This window comes from Perca fluviatilis, chromosome 18 (assembly GCF_010015445.1).
Source record: "Perca fluviatilis chromosome 18, GENO_Pfluv_1.0, whole genome shotgun sequence".
Classification (NCBI taxonomy): domain Eukaryota; kingdom Metazoa; phylum Chordata; class Actinopteri; order Perciformes; family Percidae; genus Perca; species Perca fluviatilis.
This window is the reverse complement of record NC_053129.1, coordinates 22,303,012-22,315,762: the sequence shown is the minus strand read 5'-3', so window position 1 is coordinate 22,315,762 and position 12,751 is coordinate 22,303,012. Positions and strand designations below refer to the sequence as shown.

At 34.5% G+C, this 12,751-nt stretch overlaps 1 protein-coding gene across 2 annotated transcripts in view; it reads left to right on the top strand.

The window, feature by feature from the left end:
- LOC120546833 (glutamate receptor ionotropic, kainate 2-like) overlaps window positions 1-8,968 on the top strand; it is a 61,633-nt gene extending 52,665 nt beyond the window's left edge. For both annotated transcript variants that reach the window (XM_039782059.1, XM_039782058.1), the window contains exons 17-18: window positions 8,144-8,255; window positions 8,779-8,968. In XM_039782059.1, the coding sequence (XP_039637993.1) occupies window positions 8,144-8,255; window positions 8,779-8,951 (285 nt within the window). In that variant the 3' untranslated portion in view covers window positions 8,952-8,968. The remainder of the gene's footprint in view (window positions 1-8,143; window positions 8,256-8,778) is intronic.
- The last annotated feature ends 3,783 nt before the right edge of the window (window positions 8,969-12,751 follow it).

Here is a 12,751-nt window from a genome sequence, read left to right as displayed (position 1 = left end):
TTTGAAGGGAGCTGGAAAGGAAGGACTCAAAAGTATGTAAATTGAAAAGGGATCCAAGCAGGTTTGGGTCAAAACATAAGTCTGGTCCACACTAGAAGTGGACTTAAACACATACACATAACATATATACTGTATACATACACACACACACCTACACACTCTCATCTGACACACCTGTGCAGAAGGGAAAACTCTATTGTGACAGTAACACCAGATGTAGTTTTTCTGTTGATGTCAATGCCCTTTTGTCTTACCTCCATGTGTGTTTGACCCCATCGGTCCCTCCCGTCAGTGGCTTGAGTTTCTTTCAAATGATTTAAACAAACACTAATCTCACACCAACAAAGGGAACGGTAGTCAGTGCCAAATGGTTTACTATGAACCAATGTATAAAAGTGATGTTTAGTTTGGAATCACCTATGCTGACCTTGTCAAATACTCATTGTTTTCTTTTGTAATGCCTTTCTCGTGCCAAAGTCCGGCCATTGTGAAGAACTTAGTTTCTACCATGCCTGTTATTATGTTCAAAGCCTCTACAAGCAATGTATACTGTCGAAGTCCTTATTCATGTCCGTCCGTACACGCGGTCTGCAGTTTTCACTGTATCAGTTGTTGTTTAAAAATGCAGGATTTCTACAAAAAATGTTTGTTTTTGTACAAGAACAAGAGGTTTTGTAGTACTTTGTATCATGGTAGCCCCTCCTGAGGACAAAATATGTAGCAGATACCAACTCAGCCCTCAAATCCTGTCAACTAGTGGCTGTGGGGCTTCAAACTCTGCTGTGTAGGGTTCATTTCTCTCATCAATCAGAGACTTAGTCTTTTGTCTGTCAGTATCATGGGGCCAGCTGTACATATTGTCTGGGGGCAATGTGGTGGTTTTTGTTCGGTAAGAACAACAAAACCGAAAAATAAGTGGTGCTCAAAGTTGGAAAGGTGGTGACTCATTCTGGAAATAGAAACAGAGCTTCTATCAGCAAACTCATGCTGACATCAAGTGGTTAACTATCTGTAGCTATGATGAGTCACCATGTAAGACATAGTAAAACATGCAAATGTTGCTTGTGAAAGTAAACATGTAAACAATGTTGTTACCAGGCTACATTTTAGCCCTCGTTGACAGCAGATAATTCAAGTTTTATCATGGGATCTTTCAGAGTATGGAGTCCTAAAAGTCCTACTTAAGACATAATGAGTCAAACTGCTGCACTAGAAGAAGAAAAACATCACTTGATACGAGAAAAGTATTGAAACTAGTTGACTTGATTGAAAAGAAAAAGGTTGAAATAATCCCACAGCAGTGACAGATTATTTTTTAGAAAAAGAAGACTTGTAGATATATGTAGATCTTTGCATTGTGGACAGGCAGTGAAAATTAACTATTGGCTATAAATAAAACACAAGTCTCAACCCAAGGTCTATTTAGTAGCTCGTGTGCAGCTTTCAATCATATCATGATCTTCATCAGCAGAATCTAAGATTTGCTCAGTTGCCATGTTAACATCTAATTGCCATTGTCAACTTTTGAGCCCACATGGATGAGAACTCCTAAAAGTACTCATAAAAACTGGAAAATTGTAACATCTACCATTTCAACTGAGAAACTCTTTTCTGCTGAGGAAGATCATGTAAAAATAAACAAAAGCCGCAGTTATTAAGTAGTATTTAACTGCTGTTTCCATGGGCAGGAATGAATTTTAAACCTCAGTGATGGGCGACCTGTGAATGTATGTAACTGCAGTAAATGTGATGTGGGAATAATCAGCAGCTTTGAGGCACTTCCTGTTTGTTACCATAGTAAATGTCTCACCTTGGCTCATTGCTTCGATCATGTTCCCTGAAGGGGACTTGAGTGACCCAGGGGGCATGTTGTTGATGATAACCTATGGGCGGAGCAGATCATTTATCCACTAATTGTCTCCAGATTCTCGTCACTTTAAAGTGACACAATCACATTTGGCCCCACGACACTTGTTGTCTGTTAACTCTGTCCCATGTTGTGAAATGACAAGCATACTTGGTAGCTTACTTCTTCACTGCCCCTGTCTTCTTAAACTAGGTAATCATTGGATCTGTTATTCCAGGGATTTCAGAAACAAAAAGACACACAATGCTAGTGATGACATCTCTGCTGTACATGAATGGATTTAGTCAATGACTTATTTAAAACAACCACATATACACATTGAGAAAATTGACAGGGAAGACATAAATCCTGAAACTCGTTGGCGTTCTATCAGTGCTGCTTGTCATTTTTCCACGCAGCTAAATCTAGTGGCGCGAGCTGAAGTGAGTGAATACCTGGGTACATTTATTAAAAAAAACGATTTCAAAGGCTTGGCTGTCCTGTCGAATACAAATATGAGCTCATGGAATTTGACATTGATGCAAGGTTTTACAAATAATGTCATTAAAAATGTCATAATTGTAGTTTTGCCTTTTTTTATTCATACAACTTTTTTCATATTCTTTTGGTAACAAATGAAGTGACGACAGGAAATGTTTTGGTAACTTAATTTTACTGATGCATCAAGCATAATGACAAGCATTATGACCTGCAACATTTTGAAATGTCAGGCTCTTCTAATTGAGTAAAGGAATACATTAGGTATTTGCTACATTGTTAATCAAATCAAGATTGTAAGCATGTTGAGCAGCTATTTTTCTGACTGGCTCACTGATCCATCTATCCACCTCACACTCTGATCCAGAGTTTTTGAAATACCCCTCTGAGATCCAGGAAGTCCAGATGACCATAAGTATATAGCATTCACAATGATACACGGGAGACTGCACAGCCTGATAAAATGTTCCTGAGAATGTTCCACGCCTCCTGACTCTCTGATTTTTCTTTTTTTTATTGTTATTTCCCTTTCACAGGTGGTTGCAGGCAGGTGGTCAGACAGCTCTGGGTTTCTGACAAGGTTTTTCAGGAGTAATGACGAAAAATGTTTCTGCAGCCCGAGCTCTGCCGCCACAACATAAATGGCCACCCTGTCTGCCCTCCAGATTGACAGGGAAGGTCAGAGCATGCGTCAGTGCGTTCAGCAGGGACCGTTTAGTCTGTCACACTTATTTCCATCATATTAAGTCCTCTTCCTTCTTTTCCTAAGTGGTCATTGGAAAGGTATCCTTGAATAACATCTTGTTCATTAGGCAATTAATGGCTGAGATTGCGTTGTGGACTGGAAATTGCTTTCTGAATGTGACTTTGGTTTGTCATACAGATATTATAGGCTAATAGCACCTGCCGAGGAAGGTTTTGTGAAGGAGGAAATGTATTTCTCTGCTCATTTCCCAATGCTTTTAATAATTCAGGATCCCAGATTAAGAATCATGTAAGTCCACTTTTTTCCTGTGAAACAAGTAGCAGTACATGCACTTGTTAAGTCATTACAGTAGCGGTGGGTGATATAACGATATACAGTCTCCATGAGTTTTTATAAATGCATCAATCGTCAGAGATTTCCATACAGTTTATACTTTGGTATTTATACCCCAATGGTTCAAATTAATGAGCAGGACTGCTTTATATTATTAATGCACCAATGTGATGAAGTAGATTTGTCATGTAATTAATTTGCTTAAATAACAGTAACACATTCCTGTTCTGTTGTTGTATCCACAGTTTTTATCGGACACTTTTGATGGCACCATCATGTTCACATATGTGGTTTTGAGTGTTGCATCAATTGCCATGAAATTTTGTACTGACATCCTGTACAAGTAACGCTAGCATAGATGTAAACTTTCATAGTCTTGTTCACTTGATTTTTCAGAAAAAAATACAATATCCTAAAATATACAGATATGATTAGAGGCCAAGACTAATTTGGGGCAAAGCGCCACCTGCTGGAAACTTTAAAAAGTTAGCATTTTAATGGTACTCAGTAACTTAGAAATTGATCTAATTCTGGATGAATGCATGACATAAAAATCCTCAGTTACTGCTGTTATTTGTCACTATTATACAATTTATGGTCAGTGGCTGAATGAGTTTGGCTCCAGAGGCCGCACTCACAATGTCAAGTGCCCCGAGTGTGGAAAAACAACAATGCATGCCCAAAGCCTTTGGCAATGAAAGTGCACACATTTGATACCATGTGGGCCTGATTGCCTGCTGCCCCTCTGCAATTTGATTGGCTAATGGCTATTTCCCAGGTGACCTCATATGCTCGTAGTTAGCAGAAGTCTGTTAGTAGTTTGTAGCATAGTAACTGCAGTCAACATGAACAATGTGAATGATCTTCTACAGCACACATGCCTTTTGCAGAAAAACTAGAGATTAAACACCATATTAAATGGATATTGGTATAAACCAAACTGCTGGTTAAAAAAAAAACAATCAGATTTAACTTGGGGGTGGTTCTCCAGAGGGAAAGAAATGTCTAACTCCTAGCTTGTCAGACAAGATGCTTTTTTGCTTCCTGTGTGTGTTATTATTCAGAGGGGATATAACCTGGTCAAGAACAGGCTTTCAGGATCTCAAGCATCTGTAAAATTGTGTAATTTTCAGTTTGTTTCCACCTGAAACACCACTGGATATGATCATTTGAAATTACATGTACAGTAACAGGATTTTATCTATATCGCTCACCCCTAGCACTGTATAATAACTATACTTGTCACACCTAGAACAACTACCGACTGCAATGAAAGATGAACAATCTATCCCTGCAATTTAAAGAATAAAGCTTGGAAATATCACTCATCATGGTTTCATTTAAACTCAAACATCTGAGCAAAGTGAAATAATAGATAAAGTGTTGCTAAATAGAATCCTTATGTTTATAGGTAAAAGTTAATGTGCAGACTACAAAAGCACTTGTTGCTTTCAAACAAAAAGGCAAAAAAAATCAATATTTAACACCATTCGATACACCCTCCCTAAAGCAAGTCACTGATTCCTGGCATGGTCCGTGTAAATAATTTCATGATTTGTTACCATGTGGCTCATATCAACAAAGCCCGTAGCAATTGTTGATGCAATATTCAGCCTGCCGTAGATGATCCCCCTTCTGTAGACATTTCAGCTCAAGAAATGAGCTTTGACTCCTTTCTGTGGAGTTCAGCATGTATAATATGAAATCCTGGGGAAATGTAATAAAAGGGGAATAGCAGTAACTGTCTGAGCTGGGCAGGCGTTGTTGGTTGAAAAAGTGATGATTTGGTACGCATTAGTGTCTTGCCCAGCAGTGGCATGTGTCTGCCCAGAGATATCACAGGTGGGTGTATTGGTGGAACCATTGGGCCCACACAAAGAAATCTAATGGTCTTACTGGAACTAAGTGTATTATCTGTGTGTCTCCAGCATTTGCCACCTGTATGTGGGTTTCGGCAGTCACACGTTTGTGCCCAGTGGGAGAAACCCCGATTCGGCTGCAAATGAATTTCAATTTGAAGAAGTGATCTTTTGTGTCATGTAGCTATTTTTTGGGATGTGGTTTTCTATCTGGATGTTTTTTTTTCCCAGTGGCAGATGTGTTGTGGTGGGTGGCAGCTGCAGAATGGAGGAGCACAGCTTGCTAAGTGATTCACCCTGCTTCTGGCGTCTCCGTTACCCCATGAGTCTTTTCACTGACAATGTTTTCATTTCTATTTGCTTTATGTGTAACTAGGATGGTTAGCTCGACGCTTTGACAGCTCTGTCAGAAAAATGACAGTGCTGGTTGAGGTGAGAGAAACTAATGGGACGTTTGGAGGCTATTTCATTTTCATGACCTATTCTGCACTTGTCCTATAAAAAACAAAGTTGTGGATGAATATGACACCAAATTTTGCGATAGACATATTGATGGTACTCTTTCTGATAAAACCCCCAGACTGATACTGCAAATGAGCTCACTATCTGATGACATCTGCTGTATTTTTGTATGCCCACACCGGACATAACAGTGCTGAGTGTTGAACCAGTCACATCTCCTGACAGGGGAATCGCTTTTTTGTTCACTGCTGTCAAATAGCACTCTCCTTCCTCACCAAAATCCCCCATTAGGTTCACTCAAACAAATGTTCTTTCTCTCCCCCTCTCTCTGCCTTTGAGTCATTCATACTGTTGATTCCAGCTCTGGAGAAATACATCTGGCATAACGCCCTTTTCTTTCATCAAGGCAGCAGCTTTAAAGTAATTTTCCTCCTCTCATAGGGAGCCAAATGGAGACGAGTAGATGTCGATTCTCTCATTTTTGTCTCTCCCCTTTGATCTCTTTCAACATGAATTCCCAATGCACAAAAAGTAAATGGGATTTTTTTTTTCTCTTTCTCTAGATTATAGTTGATCATACAAAATTGACCACAAATGACTCCTAATGACCCCTGTGTTTAAAAAAGCATACCCCAAAACACTCTGGCACACACTGGCTATCATTACCTATGGTGCATTTTAATGAAGGATGAATAATTCAGGGTGCACTTGTTGATGTAATAGCCCAGTGATGCTGATGCTGTGAACATCTTTATGGAGGCTTGGCCATCTGCACGTGTGTATGTGTGTGTGTTTCTGGGGACGCTGAGGGTTTTGTGAGAAAGGACAAAGGTTTTAACGGTGCCTGCATGCCACTGTGTGTTTATGTCTGTCGCATTAACAGACAGCCGTTGTGATTTATCTTGTATTCCCAGTGCAGGGGCCCCCTCTATCTCACTGGAAAGGTTAAAGCATACAGCCTGGAGGCGGTACTACAAAGGTCAACATGCAGTTTAGAAATGAGGAATAGAACGATAGAGAGAAAGACTAAGAAGATATGTACTCCTCTCCTCTCTTCGGCCTCCATACTGCCGCTGACATCCTGAAAACACACACTGCACTGTTTGCAGCCAATTTCCAGCAATATGTATCCTCCAGTTCTCTCTATCCTTTCTCCCCTGTGTTCTTCTTATCACCGCCTCCCTGTGATACCTCCAATATCCAATGCCATAAAAATAGCTGGCCTTGACAAAGTCATCTCCAGAGATTGTATATGAAAAAAGGGAGCTGTGTAGGAAAATGATGGTGGGTAACAAAGAGAAACTGTAAACAAAGAGCGTTCATTTAATGGACCCCCTCAAGCCTGGATGTGCTTAGTAGAGAGACTGTGAGAGAGACAGCTGGTTATAAAAAGCAAGGCACTGGGCCATTAAAGAGGAGCAGGAGAATAGAGAGAGGGCTGTGAAGAAACACCAGCTTCTTTGGTGATTCAGATGTGTTGAGGTGATTAATCTGCTGTGGATGTGTCCTTCACTGGCCTGAGAGGAAGCAATGATACAGTAGCACTAGGTTTCCTCCTAGTGGAGAAGAAGAGGAACTGATAGAATCAATTTTCCTTTACTTTGAAATCTGTCATCACTTCCTTTGAGATTCAGTGACAAGTAGGTGCAGAGAATGGTGTATTGTACTGATTCTATAGGTAAAAACAAAAAACAAAAAAAGAATAATAATAATGTTATGATGGTAAATATTAAGACATTTTTATGACTTCTTCATGACATGGCTTTTTTTACATTTTTATGACTTACTATATGATGACTTTTTTACATTAGTATGGCATGCATACTATGACTTTTTTACATGTTTATGACATACTATACTATTACTTTTTATGACATACAATACTATTACTTTTTATGGCTTTTTATTATTATATATAATACATACTAATAATATGACTTCTCACATTTTTTATGACATACTATATTATGACTTTTATTGACATACTATACTATGACTTTTTTTTTTACATTTTTATGGCATATTATACAATGACTTATTTACATCTTTGTGACATACTATATGATGACTATGATTTTTTTGGGGGGGCTTTTCCGTCTTTAATGGATAGGACAGCTAGGTGAGAAAGGGGAGAGAGAGGGGGAAGACATGCAGGAAATCATCACAGGTCAGACTCAAACCCTGGACCTCTGCGTCGAAACATAAGCCTCTCAGTATATGTGCGCCTGCTCTACCAACTGAGCCAATCCAGCCACAGATGACTATGATTTTTGAAGACGTACTATACTATGACTTTTTTATGACATACTATACTATGATTTTAATTTAAATTTTTTTATAACATTCTATACTATGACTTGTATTTACATTTTTATGCATACTACTGTTATACAGTATATACTGAATTTTGCTTGTTGCCTTTTTTATTGTTCCCTTTAGCCCTGCCACGTTCACCTGCACATCTGCCACACTCAGCCTCGTCTTTGTTCACCACTGTCCTCGCTCGGATCCCCAATTCACTACACCTGGACACCAGCTCCATGCCCAGACGGTCCTGTTCACCAGTTATTCACCTTTTGGCACATTTTATTTGTTTTAAGGAACTGTGTCTGCATTATGTGTTCTGTTCTGGTTTATATTCAACTATACTATGACTTTTTATGACTTTTATTACACTACACTATGACTTTATAAAAAAAAATACTATACTACAATTTTTGTTTACATTTTTATGGCATACTATACTATGATGTTGTGTGACTTTTTAATGACATTCTATACTATTGTATGTCTTTTTATGACTTTTTAATGACATACTGTACAATGTCTTTTTTTACATTTTTATGACATACTATACTATGACTTTTATTTACTTTTTTATGATATACTATAATATGACTTTTTATGACTATGACTTTTATTTACACTTTCATGATAAACTATAATATGACTTTTTATGACAGACTATTACTTTTATTTAATTTTTTATAACATTCTATACTATGACTTTTAATTAAATTTTTATGACATAGTAATGTTATATATACTGAATTTTGATTGTTGCCTTTTTTTAGTTCCCTTTAGCCCTGCCACATTCACCTGCACATCTGCCACGCTCAGCCTCTTCTTTGTTCACCACTGTCCTCGCTCGGATCCCCAATTCACTACACCTGGACACCGGCTCCATGCCCAGACGCCCTGTTCACCAGTTATTCACTTTGTTGCACATTTTACTTGTTTTTTGTGAATAAATTGTGGAACTCCTCCCTGTGTCTGCATTGTGTGTCCTGTTCTGGTTTATATGCTTAACGACTTTTTTATGAGATACTATAGTGTGATTTTTAATGACTGTTTTATGACGTACTACACTATGACCTTTTCTGACTTTTTAAAGAAATCCTATACTACAACATTTGTTTAAATTTGTTCGACATACTATTATATGACTGTTTTCGACATGCTATACAATCACTTTTTTATCACTTTTTTCGACATGCTATGCTATGACTGTTTTTATCACTTCTTCAATATACTATACTATGACTTTTTTGACATGCTATAATATGACTTTTTATCACTTTTTCAACGTATTATAGTTTGACTTTTTATCACTTTTTAATGTACTACACTGTGACTTTTTTCAACATAGTATACTATGACCTTTTTTCAACATACTATACTATGATTTTGTCATCACTGACTTTTTTTGACTTGTTTATCACTTTTTTCAACATACTATACTATGACTTTTTTATCACTTTTTTTCGACATGCTATATACTATGACTTTTTTCACTTTTTTCAACATGCTATACTATGACTTTTTTATCACTTTTTTTCGACATACTATAATAAGACTTTTTTCAACATACTATATTATCACTTTTTTTCAACATGCTATAATATGACTTTTTTCAACATACTATATTATCACTTATTTTTACATGCTATAATATTACTTTTTTATCCCTTTTTTCGACATACTATACTATGACATTTTTCAGCATGCTATACTATGACTTTTATGACATGCTAAACTATGACTTTTTTCACTTTGTTCGACATACTATGACTTTTGTTTACATTTTTATAAAATACTATATATTTTAAGACATGCTATACTATGACTTTTTATGACGTTTTTATGACATTATACTATGACATATTTATGACATACTATACTATGACTTTTATTTGCATTTTTATAAAATTTTATACTATGACTTTTAATATACTATTCTGTGACTTTGTATTAGGGGTGGGGGAAAAATCGATACAGCATAGTATCGCAATATTTTCTGTGGCAATACTGTATCGATACACAGACGCCAAGTATCGATCTTTTATTATATATGTGTTGGTCAGTATGTCTGCTTGACAATCTGATTTTGCAGCAATACAATTGAAGTGAGATGAACAAACGGAGAAATGCATCTTTTTAGATAAAAATGATGTTGACAAAGTTTCCTTTTGGGGACATCATTTGAAATTGGGAAAAATTTGAAGTTGGAAAAAAGGTAATCATTTGCAATATATCGCAGAATATTGCAATATGTTTAAAATCGCAATAATATCGTATCGTGACATAAGTATCGTGATGATATCGTATCGTAAGGCCTCTGGTGATTCCCACCCCTACTTTGCATCACTCTTTTGACTTACTATGCTATGACCTTTTTTTTGACATGCTATACTATCACTTTTTAATTACACTATACTATGAATTTGTTCACATTTTTTTTGACCAACCATACTATGACATTTTATTACTTTCTTGTGACTTTTTATGACATACTATACTATGACTTTATAAAAAAAATACTATACTACAATTTTTGTTTACATTTTTATGGCATACTATACTATGACATTTTATGACTTTTTAATGACATACTATACTATGTCTTTTTTTACATTTTTATGGCATACAATAATATGACTTTGGATTACTTTTTATGACACACTATATTATGACTTTTTTTGATTTTTATGACTACTATACTATTTTAAGACATGCTATACTATGACTTTTTTATGACATACTATACTATCACTTTTTATGACATACTATACTATGACTTTTATTTACTTTTTCATGATATACTATAATATGACTTTTTATGATAGACTATGACTTTTATTTACATTGTTATAACATTCTATACTATGACTTTTATTTGCATTTTTATAAAATTTTATACTATGACTTTTAATATACTATTCTGTGACTTTGTATTAGGGGTGGGGGAAAAATCGATACAGCATAGTATCGCAATATTTTCTGTGGCAATACTGTATCGATACACAGACGCCAAGTATCGATCTTTTATTATATATGTGTTGGTCAGTCTGTCTGCTTGACAATCTGATTTTGCAGCAATACAATTGAAGTGAGATGAACAAACGGAGAAATGCATCTTTTTAGATAAAAATGATGTTGACAAAGTTTCCTTTTGGGGACATCATTTGAATTTGGGAAAAATTTGAAGTTGGAAAAGGAAAAAATTGGTAGCTAATTTACTGAAATTCGAATTGCAATATGTTTAAAATCGCAATAATATCGTATCGTGACAAAAGTATCGTGATGATATCGTATCGTAAGGCCTCTGGTGATTCCCAACCCTACTTTGTATCACTCTTTTGACTTACTATGCTATGACCTTTTTTTCGACATGCTATACTATCACTTTTTAATTACACTATACTATGAATTTTTTCACATTTTTTTTGACCAACCATACTATGACATTTTACTACTTTCTTGTGACTTTTTATGACATACTATACTATGACTTTATAAAAAAAATACTATACTACAATTTTTGTTTACATTTTTATGGCATACTATACTATGACGTTTTGTGACTTTTTAATGACATTCTATACTACTGTATGTCTTTTTATGACTTTTTAATGACATACTATACTATGTCTTTTTTTACATTTTTATGGCATACAATAATATGACTTTGGATTACTTTTTATGACACACTATATTATGACTTTTTTGGATTTTTATGACTACTATACTATGACATGCTATACTATGACTTTTTTATGACAACTATACTATCACTTTTTATGACATACTATACTTTGACTTTTATTTACTTTTTCATGATATACTATAATATGACTTTTTATGATAGACTATGACTTTTATTTACATTGTTATAACATTCTATACTATTACTTTTAATTTAATTTTTATGACATAGTAATGTTATATATACTGGATTTTGATTCTTGCCTTTTTTATAGTTCCCTTTAGCCCTGCCACATTCACCTGCACATCTGCCACACTCAGCCTCGTCTTTGTTCACCACTGTCCTCGCTCGGATCCCCAATTCACTACACCTGGACACCGGCTCCATGCCCAGACGCCCTGTTCACCAGTTATTCACTTTGTTGCACTTTTTTTTTTAATGAATAAATTGTGGAACTCCTCCCTGTGTCTGAATTGTGTGTCCTGTTCTGGCCTTCCTTTTTTTTTTTAAAAAATTTTTTTTTTTTTTTTTTAAAATTTTTTATTTTATATTTTTTTTTTTTTTTTTTTTTTTTTTTATAAAAATTATAATAATATTTTTTTTTTTTTTTTTTTTTTTTTTTTTTTTTTTTTTTTTTTTTTTTTTTTTTTTTTTATTTTTTTTTTTTTTTTTTTTTTTTTTTTTTTTTTTTTTTTTTTTTTTTTTTTTTTTTTTTTTTTTTTTTTTTTTTTTTTTTTTTTTTTTTTTTTTTTTTTTTTTTTTTTTTTTTTTTTTTTTTTTTTTTTTTTTTTATTTTTTTTTTTTTTTTTTTTTTTTTTTTTTTTTTTTTTTTTTTTTTTTTTTTTTTTTTTTTTTTTTTTTTTTTTTTTTTTTTTTTTTTTTTTTTTTTTTTTTTTTTTTTTTTTTTTTTTTTTTTTTTTTTTTTTTTATTTTTTTTTTATTTTTTTTTTTTTTTTTTTTTTTTTTTATTTTTTTTTTTTTTTTTTTTTTTTTTTTTTTTTCTTTTTTGACTTTTTTCGACATGCAATACTATGACTTTTTTATCACTTTTTAATTACATA